We start from the raw sequence: 20,036 nt of genomic DNA, 5'->3' as shown, positions 1-20,036 counted from the left end.
TGGCTGGGGTGTAGCAGTTGATCAAGTCTTGTAAATAGCTAGTAGTTCTACTGATGCTTTTGTAGGCAATAACCAGGTCTTGAATTTGATCCAGGCAGCTATAGGAAGCCAGTGCAGAGAAACAAGTAGAGGAGATACATGGGAACACTTTGGCAAATCAAACACAACTCATGTAGCAGCATTCTGTATCAACTGTAGAGGTTTGATGGCAGTAGCAGGAAGGCCACACAAGAGAGAGTTGCAGTAGTCCAGATGGGATGCCACCATTCCCTGGTCAAGTAGACATTAATAACATTAATAACATTTCCATTTGCATTTGCTCATTTAACAGTTGACAAGCGATCCACATCTCAGAAAAAAATACAATGAGCGCATCACATCAACAGAAGGGGAGACATGGATGCAGACACGTGATCCTAGAGTACAGTCAATTTGTCGCATTCCACCATATGAACCAATATACATCACACAAGTAGCTGCATAAAAGTTTAACCATTATTCAACAAATTGTTACTGAAAAATTGTTAAACATAAACACACATTTATCATGCACTTACTTATGTTACAGATAAGTTGGTATTTTGTGATTTGTAATTTTTGCCAGCAGGAGCCAAATTGTACTCACCCTGCTACTTGACTATTGTTATCTTCCATATTACAAAATAGCTCATATTGCACAAAGTGGCTGATTTTAAATTCATGATGAGGGATAATACATGGGAGAGACAAGACAGAAGTCAGAAATTATTAGCAAAAATGATAAGTACACATTCAAACAAAGCTTCTGTATGCACACTGACCGAAACCGCTTATCCCAAGCGGGGTCGCGGTGAACCGGAACCTAACCCGCAACACAGGGTGCAAGGCTGAAGGGGGAGGGGACACACCCAGGACGGGACGCCAGTCTGTCACAAGGCACCGCAAGCAGGACTCGAACTCCAGACCCACCAGAGAGCAGGCACAGGCCAAACCTGCTCCGCCACCGCACCCCCCGTAGCTTCTGTATGTTGTATATTAAACGGTATCTAATGAATGATTACATTAATGGGAAGCTGTATATACACCGGCATATCAAGGGAGTACTGTAAAAATTATAGGTACTAAGACATAATTTGCCATCTTTGCTTCACAATGTTCCCCATGCTTTGACAGTGAGGTCAGTGGTTTTGTTTTTCACATCACTGGTATTTATGGCTGGTGATGTTGATTTCTACCCTCTCGTCCTCCTTATTCTTCAGACGATGATGACTGCACTCTCTTTTCCCCTCCCTTTCTCATGAAAAGGCTCAGATGACCAGCCAGCCCAATATCACCAGGGGTACGTGCTTTGCTGTGAACCTGTGACCGCAGTAGATTAAAAGGAACAATAGCTCTGTTAAGGAGACCACGCTCCGCTAGGAAATTGAAATTTCCTGGATGGAGAGGCTGCCTGACATTGCTTTCCAGCCATGGTGGCCTGAGGTGACCCCAGGCTCTCCTTGAACCCGGCCAGCTGCCAGCTCTCCTGTTGGCCAACAAATGTGGAAGCAGAATGAAGGTTCCGTGGGGTATTCTGCGTCTAATGGCCTGCCACCCGCCCGAGAACATGCGAATCCACGGTCTTGATGGCGGCTCCCTTTTAGTTGTGTGGGGCTCAGTGGTGAAGCTGGAGCTAAAGGTACCGATGGGCCTGGTTGTTGCCGTCGTTGTCATAGAATTTTCAGTGACTGGAAAGACTTTGCAGGGTGGTTCCACGGGGTACCCATCAATCTCAGGCTCAAAACTACTGAACCACAGGTCCAAGTTTTCCTCCTGCTTGTGTGGCCCTGTGAAAATGCAACGCGAACGTCAACAATCCGTTTCAATATGCAAGACATACCCAGATATGGACTTTAACTCAGCTGGATGTGTCTACATGAAATAATTCAGTTTTATTTGAATAAATTTGATACCCACTACATAAATATGTTGGTCAATTAGCTGAGTGAATGGAAAACAGTGCTGCGGTCCTGCCGGTGCATCTCTGGACCCATGACCACATACCAACCACAGCAGGATGGACTGATAAATGACACAGGGTAGTAGTATATTGTTATAGGGAGTGTCGTCCTGCTCTGCTGAGTCCTTCAGAAACAGAAACCTTTCCAGACCAAGCAGCAAAATTCTCATTCTACTGCACTTATTTATCAAAATAAATGTCATATTAAAACACAAAAGATTATTTAATACATATATTCCAGGCCAAGGGGGGGTGCGGTGGTGCAGCGAGTTGGACCGGGTCCTGCTCTCCGGTGGGTCTGGGGTTTGAGCCCTGCTTGGGGTGCCTTGTGACGGACTGGTGTCCCGTCCTGGGTGTGTCCCCTCCAGCCTTACGCCCTGTGTTGCCGGGTTAGGCTCTGGCTCCCCGTGACCCCGAATTGGGCGAGCGGTTCAGACAGTGTGTATATTCCAGGCCATGGTGACTTCCCGTCTGGAGTACTGCAACTCTCTCCTGTGTGGCCTTCCTGCTACTGCCATCAAACACCTCTGCAGCTTCTACAGAATGCTGCTGTACGAATTGTGTTTGATTTGCGAAAGCATTCCCATGCATCTCCTCTACTCATTTCTCTGCACTGGCTTCCTATAGCTGCCAGAATCAAATTCAAAGCCCTAGTTTCTGTCTACAAATGCATCAATAGAACTGCTCCCAGCTATTTACAAGACTTAATCACCCGCTACACCCCAACCAGACCCCTTCATTCATCTACTTCTGCTCGCTTGGTGGTCCAGTGCGCAAAAGGTAAAGCGAGGAGGTTCTCGGTTCTGGCTCCGTTGTGGTGGAACGACCTTCCCCTCTCACTCAGAACTGCGGAAACTCTGTCTACATTCAAGAAGGGTCTGAAAACTCACCTTTTCCTGACCCATTTCGCCCAAAATCTCTCCAGCTCATGTACGGTGTAAATGTTCATGCACCGTAACTTCATGAGCATCACCAGATAAAGCCTTTTATCAGCCACTACTCCGGCATTGTTTTTGCTTGCTTGTGTATCTTATAATATTATAATAAAAAAAAAAAGAATTGGTAGGAGGGTATCAGGATTTGTCTACCCTGTGTTTTATGCACCTACTTGAACGATGAACCTCGGTGCAGCAAGTGGTAGGCAACAAACTAGGATTACTTGAGTCACATGTCTGCAGCTATGTCTCTTTCTCTTAATGTAATGCATAAATTGTAATTTTGCTGAGATGTACGTGGCTTTGGACTAAAGCGTCTGCTAAATGAATACATGTAAATGTAAATGTACCTATTCACTCCTTTAGTGGAGGGTTTAAAAACACACCTAGCTTACATTGTTATTTTTATAGATGACACTTTTCCCCAAAAAAACTTGCAATTTTAAGATACTTAAGACTGATTTACCCATTCATGCATCTGGGTAATTTTTAATGCATCAATTTAGAGTAAGTACCTTGATCAAGGGTACTACAGCAGGCGGTGGGATTCGGACCTGGCTCCTTTGAGTGGGACATGACAGCTCTAACCACGACAATGTGATGTATAATTTGTGCTGGTTGCATTGTTCTCTATGCAGAAATGCAGCTGTATAAATGCATGTGTGCCCCTCACAAGCTGTATGTATCTGAATCATTTTGAAGAGTTTTTAAGTTCGTCTCAGACTGTTTTCACGGGTCTCAGATTTCTCCAACCCCCTCTGGCTTCCCTTTGATTTTTTACGCCACCATTGGAAAGAATGTTTCGGACGAGGCGAATGAGGTTTGCGTTCCCTTACCTGCAGTGGAGGCCGGTAAGAACAACACTTGGAACGGTATGATAAGAGAAAGCAGGGCTCCCGGCTGACAGGCATCCATGGCTCCAGTGTGAGAGGAACACCTTCCAGACACGAGCAGGGCTATTTAAGGAGAGGTGCAGAGGACACGGCTTAGCGCTGTCATAATTATCCTGTCCATATTTCCAAACGTACAGCTGTTTCCTTTGTCTGGGGAATCAGAGGATTTTGCAACAGCTTAATCCGAGGAGAGGCCAGCGGAGGAGTCTAAAGTAAACATCAGAGGTGAAGTGTGGCAATTATGGAGCAGGAACTCATGACTTCATCTTCCCCTCATGTATTACATCTTTCTGCCACACTGAAGATGAAAAGAAAATCCTGGAAGATTAATGGTTAATGAAGGAAATTAAAGTGCTTTAAAATTTCAGAACAGCTAGAAACTATGACAGATGCAAACCAAGACGGTGGAAATCAGTGGTAAACACAAGTTTCCACCTGCAGCTCGCAGCAGAGCTTTGCCATTATATCAGTACCGTGGTTTACAGTACAGTAGCATTAGTAATGTCTCGCCTAATGTGTTTGTGTAGCCAGAAACACTGAGTTGGTGAATCACGCACAGGTGTGTGTGTTTGTGTATCATTTCAGGGGTAAGATAATGCTAATATTCTCCAGATCATCTGTGCTCTCCATTGCAGGTCCTGGAAATACCTTCAATTTGTTTCTTTACAAACTGTAGTTGTAGTATTTTGTTTTTCCCCATTAGCTTTCTTTACTAGAGGGATGTCAGAATTCAGCACACACTGGTGGGTTTCTTCTGAAGATACCTGGTAGTAGTGTTTCACTTACTGAGAAAAAGTTTGAAACATAACTAGGTAATACTTATTTTAAGAAATGTCTGCCAGGTTGGTGGGTAAACATAGGTTGTTTTCTTTCCAATACAAACAGAAATGAGAAGATTGATAAGCTAGGAACTGAAGATCACTGAAGATCTGAAATTTTAGTAAATGCTATAAAAACATATTTAAGTGTAAAATTTATTGTGAAAAATTTCAAACCTGACTGTTATTAGCTTGAGGAATCAGAGTATACCTGTGGTCATGGGCAAAGGCCTTTGAGGTGGACAATAAGCAATGACTCTAGGACACAAGAACATTGAAGATCACTGCTTTTTTAATTTACTTAAATATAAACAGTGACTTGATATGTGAATGTGTGAAACCAGTGTTTAAATGTTAACAGATCAGCAAACCAACTTATTTGTGTGCCTCGGTAATCATAAATATGTATTTACAAGTAGAAAATATGCAACGTGAGCTGGCATTAATCAACGTGAAAATAATTAAAAAAAAATACATATTACAAAAAACGGAGCAGCTCATGTTTTAACATTCCTTGTCACATTATTCTTTTTGTCAACCTTCACCTTACCATGATGAACACAAAGCTTTATGTAAAAGAGATTTGAGCTGAAGTCATAGCCATGACTGTGTATAAGGCTTGTAGCAATATAACTTGTAAATGGCAGTGTTTTTGCCTTGACTGTATTTATACAAGGAGAACATCGGGAACTTGCAGTACACACACAGTCCTTAGGTGGAGTTTTTGAACAGGAAAACTTTTAAAGTGACCACCTCCCGTGTTGTTTCAAAATCAGAAAAAATTACAAAGGCAACGCTTTTTTAAAGGCAACATTTTGTTCTGTTAGGTCGTTTCAACGGTACGTTCACGTGAACTTCTTGATGAAGCGCAGTTTCAGGTACGCAATGCAGAGGAAAATGACAGTCATCACTACCAGTGCAACGTGATTCTGCCAAAGTCCCCATGTGGAGTAATTAATTCCCTGGTATTCCAAATACTCCTCTCCAGTGCATCTGGAAGCAAATGAATGAACACAAAACTCTGAATCAGGGTCTGCTAAAAATAACCTCTATGCACTGCACCACTGTTTGTACAAACATAATGCATTTCATGAAATTAGCCTGATTTACAGTATTTGCACATGCAGTTCTAAAGACTGGTAAAATCCAGAGGGATGCAGTTAATGATATTTTGGATATTCAGAAACAAAGTCAATTAGTACACATTCACATCACAACTGTTTTTCATCATTCACAGCATAATGTAGGTATCACCTTCTTAAATTTATTTTTTCTCGTTTGACTACTTTCAATACATGTACAGTCCCACAGATAGGATTCAAGCCAGGTTCTAATGGCAGGTAGTGATCTGTGGGCAGTCAAATGCAGTATAAAAAAATAATATTCAGGTGATGATGTCACAGTATCAGAGCACTTACTGTAAGTCTGAGACAACCACAGTTGAGTTTGTCAACGTACTGTTGCAGAATATCAACCCCACAAACTCGTTAATCTGCAGAGCCTGTTTTGTTAAAAAGGAAAGATCATTATTAAAAAGAATTTCAACTCCTTCAAGTCAATGTGTGGTTAAACATACAATAAGTAGAAATTGTTAGGCGTGCAATTAAGGATAAATGCAGTACAGTACTTACAGTAAATCCATAGCGTGGAATACTGAAGTACTTAAACCAGGCCAACCAATCCACGATGCTAGGCAGGTTCACCAGGAGTCCTGAGAAGATCTAAAACACAAAACAGGGTAACTTCTCTATTTTGCATTGTTCTTTTGAGTGTTGTTTTGATTCTAAGCAGATACTGATCTTCGTGTGCGCATTACATCTTTAAGTTTGAAATATATCGTTTCAATCCACGGTGGAAAGAAAGGAGCAGGAGAAGCATGGATCAGGCCACTTTCTGTCCACTTGCCTCTTCCTTATGAGATCACACAGGCCTGACTCACCATCATGAACACAAAGCTGATGGTCATGAAGATGTTGGCCACCGCCACCACGGTCTGATCGGCCGAGATGGCCAACGTCATGGCGGTGGCCGTGTACGCCACCAGTGCCACAGACAGCATGAAGGTGAAGAATGCTTCCACCGTAGCTTTGAAGCCTACAAGAGTTCAGCAGAACAGCTGAGTAGTCACAGCCACCAGAACATTGTAAGCCTGCTATATATTTTATACATTGACAGTACAAGTAAAATTTGGGTCTCGGCATGTTAAAACATTCAATGGAAAAAAGAAGGAGCAGAGCAGAAAATTAGCAGTATTTTTGAAATACCTACACTTTGATGAATGAACATCAAATCACACACACATTTTTTGAACCGCTTGTCCCAGACGGGGTCACGGGGAACCGGAGCCTAACCCAGCAACTCAGGGCATAAGGCCGGAGGGGGAGGGGACACACCCAGGACAGGACACCAGTCTGTCGCAAGGCACCCCAAGCGGGACTTGAACCCCAGACCCACTGGAGAGCAGGACCCAGTCCAACCCACTGCGCCACTGCACCCCCCGAACATCAAATCAGTGCTACTATAATTACTATTAATAACAGAGCTCTTTTGTAAGGCAAAACTGGACACTAAGTTGCAATCCTGATATCTTACACTCTGTGTAAATGTCAAATGGAAAAGCAGCTTGCTTACTATGCACGGTCAGGTGTTGGGAAGGCCTTACCGATTAGGAAGTAGGCGACGCAGCTGAAGATGATGGCAGGAAATGTCCGCAGGGTGATGATGTCAGACAGGATCTTCGTGAGGAAATACACAGAAACCCTGTAATACCCACTGATGTACTCATGCCTACAGGCCAAAAGAAACAAGAAAAAACAAAATGTTCACAAGTGAAGTCTCAGATTTAGTGGCCAACATGAAAGATACAAGGAGAAGAGAGCTCTGAGGACTAGATCTGTGGAGTAATCTATAAATTGTATTTAAGTAGTAGCTGATCTCTCTCTCTGTAAAACCCACTCAGACTTGAAGGAAAGGAGACACTTGTATCCTTAAGTGAGAAATAAGTGATACGAACACAAAGAGTTTCCTCTCGGTGATGAAGAGCTCGGCTGCGGACAGAGACCCAAAGCACTGGTTTGTAGTGATAAAGAAAAGAGCACCCATCCTGCAAGAGGAGAAATGTTTTTGGATGAAGAATACCACACTTTCAAATCCAAAGCACAACTATAAAATAAAAAATATACAGCTTCTGAGATTTCTTTAATTTGCTAAAAGAAACACATTTCAGTATTTATCTGTAGATTTCATTAGTAAAAGCTCATTTACTAGCATTGGTTTCATATATTTACCTGTTCATGTAAGTAAGGTCTCAGCAAAGAAATAATAATAATAATAATAATAATAATAATAATAATAATAGGCTATTAAAAGACAGAGGGACATGGTTGTACAGCAGGTAAAGCTGTATGAATCTACCCGCAGACATGCATGGAAGAAAACAGTGGGGAACCATTCCTCCCTTGCCTTGGAAACCACGGAACGCATTCCTATTAGTCAGCCTTGGCCTGATTGCTCTTCCATCCATTAGAAGCTGGTAAATTTTTATATGGTACGTTTAAAGATATATAATTTAGAAAAAAATGTTTTAAGTCACTTGTTGCTATAGAGAGATTAATGTCTAAATCCTTAGAAGTCATACAAAGGCAAACCTTGTCAACTCATATAACCCTTACCTATTTTGAAGACCGCTTCTGTCATCTTTGACTCCAAAGAATATAGCACCGACAATCAGAGCCAGGAAAAGAGTCACTCCGATCTGAGAAGAATGACATTATCAAAAGAAAGCAATAAAAAGTGAGAGTGATAAAGCTAATGACTCCGCTACTGCAGTGTTGTTGCACATTTTCCATGTAAAAATCCATAAGGGAAAAACATGATGTGTACTATAAACAAAAATCTTTGGCTAAACAGAACTCAGGTTTGATATTGTAAGAAAAAACTTTATCTAGCTAAAAAGTGTTCAATTTTTCGGACAGCTGTGTACCGTTATAAACGGATAGTAAAATAAATGTTTCACATTTTATTTATAATCATGCATTTTTCCTTTAAAAATTTTAAAAGGCTGTTGTGGGTATTTATACTGCAAAATCACTATTTGCTCATGTTTTTTGTTTATTTAGTTTTCTGCCAAATATTTTGTCCTGTGTCAGCAGCAGTTATTTACAAAATAAATGTGTCATTTCAAAAGGAAATCCATTGCTTTGCCAATCATAAACATTTCTACATTTTTGGCAATTACTATAATAAGAAAATTTGACCTATATTTCAGGACATGTGCTTTAGTGAAAGAAAGTACCCAGTTGATGAGGCTCTTGTTTAAGTATACAAAGCAGGTAATTTTTCTGCACTTAGCAGCAAAAGAGACAATTAGTAGAAAAACCTTCTACAAATAATGATGGTACCTGAGCCACAGAAGTTTGAGGATTAAGCATGAGGTTGCGGAAAGTCCTCTTCAGCACCCATTTGAACTGGTGGCTAAAGGAGGTGCTGTAGGTGATGGTGCGGAACTTGGGCTTGACACTGTAGTCCTTCCCCTTCACGATTCTCTCCAGCTCTGCATGGGTGTCTTGGCAGTATGATGATCTCTTATACTCCTCTACCAGATGGTCCTCAATGCTCTGCCTCTGGCTGCTCTGCTCCCCAAAATCTAGGTCTGCTGAAGGAAGCCCAGGAATGAAATCAATGAAATTTTCTGAGTCAACATGTCAATGACAGAGTTGAACATTTACATGTATTCATTTAGCAGACGCTTTTGTTCAAAGTGACGTACAACTCAGTAAAAGAACAACTTATGCATTACATTAAGAGAAAGAGACACAGCTGCAGACATGAGTCTCAAGTAAACCTAGTTTGTTGCCTACCACTTGCTGCACCGAGGTTCATCGTTCAAGTAGGTGCATAAAACACAGGGTAGAAAAATCCTGATACCCTCCTAACAATTTTTTTTTTTTTTTAATATAATATTATAAGATACACAAGCAAGCAAAAACAATGCCGGAGTAGTGGCTGATAAAAGGCTTCATCTGGTGATGCTCATGAAGTTACGGTGCATGAACATTTACACCGTACATGAGCTGGAGAGATCTTGGGCGAAATGGGTCCGGAAAAGGTGAGTTTTCGGACCCTTCTTGAATGTAGACAGAGTTTCCACAGTTCTGAGTGAGAGGGGAAGGTTGTTCCGCCACAACGGAGCCAGAACCGAGAACCTCCGCGCTTTACCTTTCGTACAACACCCAGTGCCCCATTACCATCGGAATTTTCTGCTTTGGTCAAAGCAGCTGCTGTAGAATCCCCATTGATGACATCCAGAAAGAAGTCCGCTGGGTTGTTGTGCTCTTCACAGACATATCCTTGATTCCAAAAGAAACACTCACACTGTCAATCCCATACTGAACAGCAAAAGTGTAAATAAATAATTAAAAATTTTATTTTGCTCAGTTTAATCTTCTCAGGCTTACCTATTTCAGCAAAGTATTCTAAAGCACTTTGTGCAGGCCCGTGATATACCTGCTTGCCATTGACCAATAAGGTGAGGCTGTCAAACAGCCGGTAAATGGAGTATCTTGGCTGGTGGATGGACATGATGATAGTTCGCCCATGACTGGCCATTCTGGGGGAAGAAGAGAATACATTTTACATTTATATTTATTCATTTAGCTGACATTTTTCTCCAGAGCTACTTACCATGTTAGCTACCTGAAATTACTGTATTTGTTTGTGAGACTTAAGGTGTGAAAAGTGCATATTTTTTCATATATCAATAAGTTTTCAGGCTGTATAGGGTAACAATAGGAAAACTAATTATCAAAGTAAAAATAATACATTTCCAGCATTACTGTGCTGGAATACTGGAATATTCTAGTATTTTTACATTTAGTTATGTGACACTTGGGGATGCGGTGCTGCAGCAGGTTTGGCTGAAGCCTGCTCTGTGGTGGGTGTGGTGCTTCTCCTTAGAGTGTCTGATATATATACTTTTTCAAAGACTCCCCAAGGTACCTTTTGAGTAAAAGAAGGACAGAGTTGGCAGTACTGGCATCCAGACCGGTGGTCGGCTCATCAAGAAACAGGACAGAGGGGTCAATGATGAGCTCCATGCCAATGTTAGTCCTCTTCCGTTCTCCACCTGAAATCCCCCTTATGAGCTGGGTTCCCACCTGTATGGCACAAGAGCACACAGGAAATGACACGTATGGCCTCCCAAAAGTACTGACAATGCAGTTAAGTACATGACATGTGTCAAAAACAAGAAGTTTACTCTGTCTCAACCTTCGAATCAGCAACTTTAGTGAGGCCCAGAAGCTTGATGAGCTCGTTGACCTTCTTTTCCTTCTCCTTCTGGCTCACAGAGGAGGGCAACCTGAGAGCCGCTGAGAAGCGGAAGTTCTCTCTCACTGTCAGCGTTCCCATTACCACATCATCCTAGAAAAGACCAACAAAGCAAACTGATGAGCCAGTGTGGACACAGGGATTTGGAGGAACCAAAAACGCTTACCAGGAAGTGCCATGATCAGCCATATCCACTCAACTGCATCAACATAAATGCTAGAGCCATAAATGGCTATGTGCTTCTGCCACACATGATACTGTATAAAAAAGACTAAAATATAGGTCCAAATGAGGGAACATGCTTGTTCTTTGTCAAGAGTAAGTTTTTAATGGTCAAACCTGAACCACATAGCCCGAAAGGCACTTGAAGTTTGGAGGTTGTGGCGCCCCATCGATCAGTACTTCCCCCGAGAGTCCAGTGGGGTCCTTCCTGGCTGCGAGTACATCCAGAAACCTTAGAAAACAGCCACCTCGATCAGTTGTATGAAATTCGTAATTGACCATGTAAGTACAGCAAACTACAAAGGAAGGAATTCTGAATATCAAGTGGAACCTTCCGGAAATTTACTCTACAATGCTCCTCAACAGTTTTATCACCAAGATCCTTTATTACTTTTCCACAATCGGAAAACTACAGTTGATTTAAAGAATATATTAAAAGACACTCACGATGACTTTCCACTTCCGGTTGCACCAAGGATAGCATTCACTCCTGGCTTCATAATCCCACTGTGAAAAGAACCACATCATGTATTTTCATAGTTAAGCCTCTTACTTATTACTTTGTTATCTTGATCACAGATCTACAATTTTACACACTAATACTTACGGATAATCTATTGGAAAACAGTTAGCACTTTTATTTCACTAAGTCTTACACCCACACATTCAAATTTTGACCATGTTATAAATACTGAATTACATTAAATAGCTTAAATCACTTTAAGGATAAAGAATATATATATTATTTATTGCTTCAATACATTTTAATCTTTCGCTGTATCCAAAAAAGTGCAGTAGTAAAATAATAACGATGTAAAGACTGTACTTTGCCCTTTGTAACAGGAAAGAACTGTCCAAAATATTAATTCAATTTATTATTAGTCTTACACGTCCTTCCCCTAATGTCTCTATTTCCAGAAATGAGTGGTTTCAAAATATTTATTTCATACAGTTTGTTATGAAAATTTCATTTCATGTTTACCACTCAGATTGCTTCCCTTTTGATGAAAAAACAGATATCTGCACTTTCCTATTTTAATCACGGAATCTAATAACTTCACTGTTTTTAGATAGAGAGGCAACACACATTGGCCCACTGTCTATAATACACTACAGGAGGGGTGGACAGAAAATGGTATTTGGTCACCCAGAGCGTTTGAGGGTTGAGTCTTCTAGCAGACAGAAACAAAATGATTAGTCATACTTTCCAGTGAGGGAAATTGACAGATAATCTAAAAACATGTGTAAAAACTTATCTGCTGACACAAACCAGTGAAAAAAAAAGGGAATCTGAAGGTTAACATTATTCAGCTTTTTGCTGGGGGGTGCAGTGGCGTAGTGGGTTTGACCGGGTCCTGCTCTCCCGTGGGTCTGGAGTTCAATTTTTGCTTGGGGTGCCTAGTGATGGACTGGTGTCCTGTCTTGGGTGTGTCCCCTCCCTCTCCAGCCTCATGCCCTGTGTTGCTCAGTTAGGCTCTGCCTCCCCACAACCCCGTGTGGGACAAGTGGTTTCAGACTGTGTGTGTGTTTTGCTGAAAACCCTGAATCAAATCTAATTTTATCAGACACTATAACAATTTATCTTAAAATTTTAGAAATTAAAAAGCAAAGGATCATAATAATCCTAACATCTATATTTTATAATTCACAATACCAGTTTTATACTCATACGCAGGTGTTTGTTTGACTTTTAACCATTTACCTTAAAATGTCCACAAAATACAGAATAAGGCCATGAAAACAACAGCACTATCCTTTCTAGAACACAGAAAAAAGACACATCAGTCTTCTTCCATATATAATGGAAAAATATTCATTACATTTTATTTGATATTGTTAGGATGTTACTTTTGAGAGAATACAAGAAGGGAACTTTGTTTAAGCTGACTGCCTCTTGATGCAGCACATGGAGCAATGTTGCACTGCATAGTTTACTTGTGACCTGTAAGCTGCAAATGAGTAACTCTAAATGTAATGTTTTTTTAAAAAACGACAAAACATTCACACAAAGTCTGAAGAGATGTTGTCGAAGGGCAACACACAAATCGATCCTCACCTCTCACACAGCTTTCATTAATGATTACACAAGTTCAACAAACTATAAGTGGGAATGGGACAGTTTCATAACTCAGCTTTATAACACAGAGCCAGTTATAGAGGTCCATAAAACAGCATGTTCACTTGTAGTATATTTCATCTAGGAGTTTATCCTTTGTTATGCAAGTAAAATCACCCTATAATGCACCCATGTGCCTCTTACATGCAGTCTGTCCTTCAAGTAGAAGGTTGTACAGTGCTCTGTGATCACAGAGGTGAAGGCTGACATTTTATTTAGAAAAAAACTACACTTACAGTCCTTACAGTAACCTAGCAAGTTTTGTGACCTTGCTGTAATCACTGGTAGGCCTATCACTTGGCTCTGTTGATGTCCAGAATGAGAAAACTATGCTCCTTCATAAAACACTCAACAACACAATCTCAGTAGATCTTCAGCAGCCAATGCGCAAAACCAATAAATCAAGAGTTTTCAAGTGAATCACATGTAGTACATCACAAATAATAAGATGCACTAAGCAACAGAAATGTAATGCAACGCTAAATGAATGACGACAGAACACACGTGCATTTGTGACAATGTCTTCTCTATGTCTTAACACGTTCGTATTCTTCATGGCCTTGAAACAATTTCTCCTGGCTTTATAATCATTACAGTGTATGCTGTTTCATCTGTATTCTGCTACATGTCCAGCTGCTGGTCACTTTGTTTTGTGGGTAAGAAGAGCAAGGGGAAGCTACATTCACTGACTTTTTTCTACATTAAACAATGAACACATTTCCATATTTACACTGCGAAAACTTTGGTCCCAGCGAATGCTTCAATTCCATTGTTTCTCGGGTGCCTTTAATCTCAAACAATGTCCTGGAAACAACGGGGGATCCTGCTGGTGCTTGAAGTGGAGTAGAAAGGGCAACGTTATCTCGGCCCTCTCAACCGTCGGGGTACGTGCCCACAAGTCACAAGGTAGCTTTGAACTTGCTCATCTATTATCACGAATGATTATTTCCACAGGGGAAGGGGGGGGGGGGGCGGTGGTGCACAGCAAGAGCAAACAGGATATTCCCCACGCAACGTCAAAGACGAGATTCACACACAAAATTCAAGTTTGACATACAAATAAAATAAATAAATTTTAAAAAATAAAATTTAAAAAATGACAGTCAGCATCAAACTGATAGTGCTGTGATATATCATTATACGTAACAGTGCTTATGTAATAGAACTTTGTAACACTTCTCAAAGGTATTACGTACTTTGAGTAAATAATACTTATTATTCCATTTAAAAATATTTCTGACAGAAAGAGATGAGACAAAGTAATTTCACCAGTAAAAAGCCTGCTACAGTTCCTTTATTTTGCACACAGCTGAAATGCTATCTAGATCTATAAGCTATTGATGATGGCTGCTTAATTTTAACTAAATCGTAGAAACTGCACATTTCCTTCCTGCAACCCAAGAGCATCAGTCACTTGCAATAACTAACTTAATAATAACTTTCATGCATGCATAAAGTGGCACAAAAACTATGTCAATTATGTGTTAAATGAAAGTTTAACATTTTATGGTGCAGTAACCTGCATGAAGATTTACACTGAATTGCAGAGCTCACCTTTACTCACAGTCAACGCTTTAATGTGTTTAGATCATGAAATGCAAAACATACTTCTAATGATTCTTAAGCTGTTCTCGAGGACGAAGTGTAATGAAAATGACCTGTAATGACAAATGTTTACATAACGAAACATTGTACCACAACAAAGTAATAAATAATTAATAGGGGTTAAAGTTACTTACTTGAGACTGACCAATATTTCTTTTGTCGTAACCTTCCTTTTACACAAAGGTCCACTCTTGAGTTTTAGCTTGTATTGAATGTTGTGGAAACTGACAGTTGCCCCATGAGGGGACTTGGCTGTTTCGCTGGTGACTCCTTGCATTTTGGATTTTCCGTTGGAGCTTATGTCTTCCTCCATTACGATGTCGACATGATTGGGTTTCCTGTCCATTGTGAGAATTTCTGAGGAAAAAGTACATTTAAATCATGAACATTTGCATACAGGCACCATAAAAGGGCATGATGAAATTCTAACTTTCAGCTGAGCTATCAACAACCAATTCTGTAACCACAGAAACATCTGTTGCATGTAATATTTTTATACCCTTTGCTTACAGCCTGTTTTCGTGCTTGACAACATTTTCACCATGATCTTTAACTAGCATGACTTGCTTATGACTTGTCACCATGTTCACTTAACTAATCAAAAGTCTAGCCGACCCCGAAATGCATGGCTATTTGGTCATCTAGCTGAGAGCTGGCGCAAATCTCCCACATCTGGCACAAATTGGATTTGTCTCGAATCGGCACGCGTGCATAATAAATGGCATGTTGAGGCTAATATAATGTGAAACCAATGTGGTGATCGAGAGAGCTGCAAAGCTACGCTTGTCTTGTGTCATTACGCACTTGTTGGATTTTTCTAACATAACCATGTTTAGATGAACTGCTTCAGGTGGGCCTATGTAATATTACGTTTACTGAAATGGATGTGACTGTGGTTAAAGCAACATCAAAGATACGAACGTTAAGCTGCAGAAAATATGGAGCGATACGCCTAGAATAGTGAGGGTAAATTTTAGAAGATCAGTACTGGAGCAGCACTAGTCCCCGCCTAGTCTTACAGTAAAGTAAACTTATCACATTCTACCATACGAGCCAGTATACACTACTTAAGTGGGAGGATATAGGCTTTCACAATTGTTTAAGAAAATTGTTATTTAAAAGTATTAAACAGATAACAAAAAAGTACATGTTTATCAAGCACTTATGAGATTAGGGGAGAAGTGAGTCAGACAGAGGTGAGTTTAGGAAGGCGACGGAGAGAGACGAGGAAGAGCGATATATTGGAATACACTGGTAGGTCAAACACAACTCGTGCGGCAACATTTTGTATCAAGTGTTCAAGCAAGAAAAAATTAATAAAGGCCTGAGTGGTAACAAAAACCACACATAAGCCTGGCAAGAACAGGGAATCTTCAGTCTATATTACAATTAATTGGAGAGTCTGAGCTCAATTTCAGTTTTTTTATAAACCTAAAATCATAATCAATCAGTTCTGCCTTGTGAAATCCTTGAAATGCACCAGATGGAATCTCATATACGCAGAATTTTCTGGAAGAGACCCCTCAAAACCACTTTTGAGTTCAGATTTTCATAACCACTTTTGCTTTAAACCACAGCACATCCACCGTCACACAACATTATTAACGTGTAAGGCTGATTCAAGATTTCAAGTCAGGTATCTGTCTACAAAGTGCTAAGTGGGGAAGAACAGATTTTTCCCTTTTTCCCTTGTTTGTAACGACCTGGCTAGTGAGTTAGCCCAGATCCTCACGTGGATTCCAAAGAAACAAGGTGTATAAACCCAGACGGACACGGGAAAAATGGAAGCTCTTCATTTAATATAATCTTGAAAGCAACTATGGATGACTTATATTTCACACAGCTGTCTTCACGATAAAATAAACAACATTAAACTCCAAAACGTGTGAGACACAAAATGTGTACACGGCCAAGTATATATCAGCCTCCGCGCGCGCGGGAGCGAGAGAGGGGACCGGGGGGCAATCCCCCGTCTCCACCATAATACGTCATCATTACAAGTTGTTTAAATGTAAAAAATGCAATTGCTGACATGTACTAAAACACAAAACAGTAACAGAGTTGAAAGCCAGGAAAATCTGAAACTATTTTTTACTGTTTTATCAGGCCTATGTGAGAATGTCGCCAGTAATTAAAGCACGATACAGAACACCTTTTACGTGTCTCTCACTGATCATACACTCATTATGCGACGGCCTCTCAACATGTTTGACCTCGAACGTAAGTTCGGACTGAGTTGTTCCCGTCTATTAAAAGTCCTCTTGCACGAAGTAATGGCCGCGCGGCTCTTCAGTTCACAAGTCAAGATGTCGTCGCTGAGGCGATCGCAAGCTTTCCGGAGACCACGAGGTTAACGTCTTGTGGCTCCGTCGCCACGGCACGAACTGAAGCGTGTTGTATTCATAACTGCAGAACTGACCAAGAATCCAAGGTCGGTTGGGCGGCTGTGCCCTTTGTAGCTCGTCAATGTTTCCTCAATGTCGTATCGAGAGAAAAGATTTAAGATAATAACAAAGCGTTTGTAAACAACAGGTAGCCTAACGACTCCAACAAGAAGAAGTGCTGTGTGTCACAGTCAGTTTGTTTACCAGACGTCTCTTTCTGAAAAGTACAACTGAACAAAATGTTACAAAATACTGGTGCTGGTCCCCAACTTACATCATAAGTCGAAAATGCATTTAATACTCCTAATACACACCTCTGTGTGACAGTGACTGAGAGATGCGGATCGCTGTCGCGGCCCAGCATCGCGAGAGAGAATCGCACCACATATCGCTTGCCCGGGAAAAAAAAAATCAAAATTCAACGTACGGTTTCTACTGACTGTCTATCGCCAGCTCACCATCGCAAAAAAGTAAAGTCGAAAAAAATCGTAAGTCAAACCATCGTAAGTCGGGGACCACCTGTATCCAGAGTTATAGAGGATCCCAGGCTAGAGGGACACTACCCCACAGTACCTGAGCCTGGCACCTGGCAGGAGCAGCGCACAGCACCGCACAGTTAAATCCAGAATGACCTGGCTCTCTCAGCTTTCTTTCACTGCCAGTTTGCCTTACTCTACCACAGTAAAAGGTTGCTCTTATGAAATTCTACCTTATTTATATTAATATTTCCAGGCGAGAACGCACGTGAGGGTACAGATCGTGGCCAGACACTGTCAGTGTCACACCTCAGAACAGAGAGCGCTGGAAGCAGTACTGTTGTCATTATTAACTAATTTACCTGACCGAACCTCTGCAAAATGTTGACTAACAAATAGCTGTTCATAAGGATTAAGTGAGAAACAACAACCATGTAGCAAGTAATTAAATAAATCATATAAAACGAACTGCAACTGGGTTTGTCTGCCAAATCGCCCGTGGGTATACGTATATCTGACTTACATATGAATTTACATGTAGTACTTTTAATAAAAAAATAAGAAAAAATTTAAAAGTTTTATTCATTCTGCGGACGCTTTTCTGCAAAGCGACGACGTCGACGTGCATCTCAGAACAATTCAAAATAGTGCAGCATTACACCAGTTAAAGGAGACGTTGGATGCAGACAGTCACGCGATTCCCGAGTACACAAATAATACTGAAATACTGCTAATCGGCTAAATTTCGCTACGGTATGATTCAGTTCATAATCGTTACAATACTTTCATTCATTGTTGTATTTCGTTTACAACAACAAAGTTTCGGTGTAAATTTTCTGGAAAAAAGAACAGTACTGTATGTATCAGACATATTTTTGCATAATCATCATGAAAAAACGAATCAATGTACCTTTAGCGCACACATCGCTGCAGCTGTGTCCATTTTTAATCAGCTAAAATCGAAAGTGATTCCTGTGTGAGTGTGATCATGTGTCGCCCCTTCGTTACTTACCGGCTAATCTTCCGGAATTATCATCGGGCAAAATGTAAATTAAAAATGGACCGGTACCAAAATTAAATACTGTACAGTCTTTCGCCGCATGATTTTTAATCCTGAGTGAACACCTTTACCATCTTTATATATTCACAGAGAAAGAAAAAAAACATTTTCCACCAACTCAAGCAGCAGTTTCCGGAGAAATATCGCTGATAACAGTTTTTTTGAGTAGCACATGATTTATGATGATGATGGTGGGCTACGAGCGGCGATAGAATATTTGATCGGCTCTTCAGTCTTATATTTCGAATGTAAATCAAGTAAAGGAATGTCGCCCTAGTGTACACGTGGACGTGTTTCGCCGCGTGAAACCGTTAACTCGTCACTCACTGCGGCGAGACGCGTGATGATGTGCGGAGTCAGTGAGTAAGCGCTTAACGAACTCACCTCACCCCGCTGTCGCAGATGTGAGCGCAGTGAACACGGCGCACTCTCGCTCCGGGGACACCTTTTTATGTTATGACAGCCGGGTGCGAGGGTCGCACGCTATCGGGGGTGGGGGGAAGGTGGGGGAAGGGGGGGTGGCCTATAAGAAGGGCGCGGGAAGGATACGCGCGCTCTCTTTGTCGCGCATGGCTTCTCGTGTGTCTGTACACCATGGACATTCAGGCATCAGGCAATATAATTGAATAAAAAATGTGTCCTTCACTTTATCTATCTATCTATCTATCTATCTATCTATCTATCTATCTGTGTGGTGGTTACAGCTACTCCAGTGAAATGTGAAGGTTCTGGGTTTGAATCCCACCATCTGCTGAAGTACCCTGATGAAGTTTCACTTATCCTGAACTGATGCGGTTAAAGTTTATCACTAAAATAAAGAAAGTTATGTATATGTCTTCCAGGTGACACACTTTACATAATAAGCAAACAAGGGAGGAAAATAATTGACAATGTCACATTGAATGTGCCGGGTACGTTGCTCCTTGACATTTTCATCCTGGACCATGATGTTAAGTAAATGTTTATTTATTTAATTATATCATAACAATAATATTAGTGTTGGGGGCACGGTGGTGCAGTGGGTTGGACCGGGTCCTCCTCTCCAGCGGGTCTGGGGTTCGAGTCCTGCTTGGGGTGCCCTGCGACGGACTGGTGTCCCGTCCTGGGTGTGTCCCCTCCCCCTCCAGCCTTACGCCCTGAGTTGCCAGGTTAGGCTCTGGTTCCCTGTGACCCCGTATGGGGCAAGCGGTTCAGAAAATGTGTGTGTGTAATATTAGTAATA

At 41.1% G+C, this 20,036-nt stretch overlaps 1 protein-coding gene across 5 annotated transcripts; it reads right to left on the bottom strand.

The window, feature by feature from the left end:
- Window positions 1-4,963: 4,963 nt before the first annotated feature.
- On the bottom strand, window positions 4,964-19,276 carry LOC108936711 (ATP-binding cassette sub-family G member 2-like). 5 transcript variants are annotated; one of them, XM_018756238.2, is made up of 16 exons: window positions 19,199-19,276; window positions 15,029-15,251; window positions 11,621-11,680; window positions 11,291-11,405; window positions 10,892-11,044; window positions 10,622-10,779; window positions 10,081-10,232; window positions 9,871-9,972; window positions 9,025-9,278; window positions 8,296-8,378; window positions 7,638-7,727; window positions 7,287-7,411; window positions 6,564-6,718; window positions 6,256-6,345; window positions 6,043-6,125; window positions 4,964-5,617 (listed from the first exon to the last, which is right to left on the bottom strand). In XM_018756238.2, the coding sequence occupies exons 2-16, from the start codon at window positions 15,238-15,240 to the stop codon at window positions 5,470-5,472; spliced, it is 1,980 nt and encodes a 659-aa protein (XP_018611754.1). In that variant the 5' UTR covers window positions 15,241-15,251; window positions 19,199-19,276; the 3' UTR covers window positions 4,964-5,469. The 5 variants fall into 5 exon arrangements, with proteins under 5 accessions (XP_018611754.1, XP_018611756.1, XP_018611755.1 ...); XM_018756240.2 differs by lacking the exon at window positions 19,199-19,276 and adding an exon at window positions 18,767-19,003; XM_018756239.2 differs by lacking the exon at window positions 19,199-19,276 and adding an exon at window positions 18,665-18,727.
- Between the last annotated feature and the right edge of the window lie 760 nt (window positions 19,277-20,036).

This window comes from Scleropages formosus, chromosome 3 (assembly GCF_900964775.1).
Source record: "Scleropages formosus chromosome 3, fSclFor1.1, whole genome shotgun sequence".
Classification (NCBI taxonomy): domain Eukaryota; kingdom Metazoa; phylum Chordata; class Actinopteri; order Osteoglossiformes; family Osteoglossidae; genus Scleropages; species Scleropages formosus.
Note: the sequence above shows the minus strand (reverse complement) of the source record. Positions and strands in the feature narration are given on the sequence as shown.

Excerpts from the sequence above, each read along its gene's own strand:
- LOC108936711 (XM_018756238.2), bottom strand. The coding sequence starts at position 15,240 with ATGGACAGGAAACCCAATCATGTCGACATCGTAATGGAGGAAGACATA. Across the intron at positions 6,126-6,255 it reads TTCCACGCTATGGATTTACT|GCTCTGCAGATTAACGAGTT; the intron begins GTAAGTACTGTA and ends TTAACAAAACAG. Across the intron at positions 5,618-6,042 it reads GTGGTTGTCTCAGACTTACA|ATGCACTGGAGAGGAGTATT; the intron begins GTAAGTGCTCTG and ends ATTTGCTTCCAG.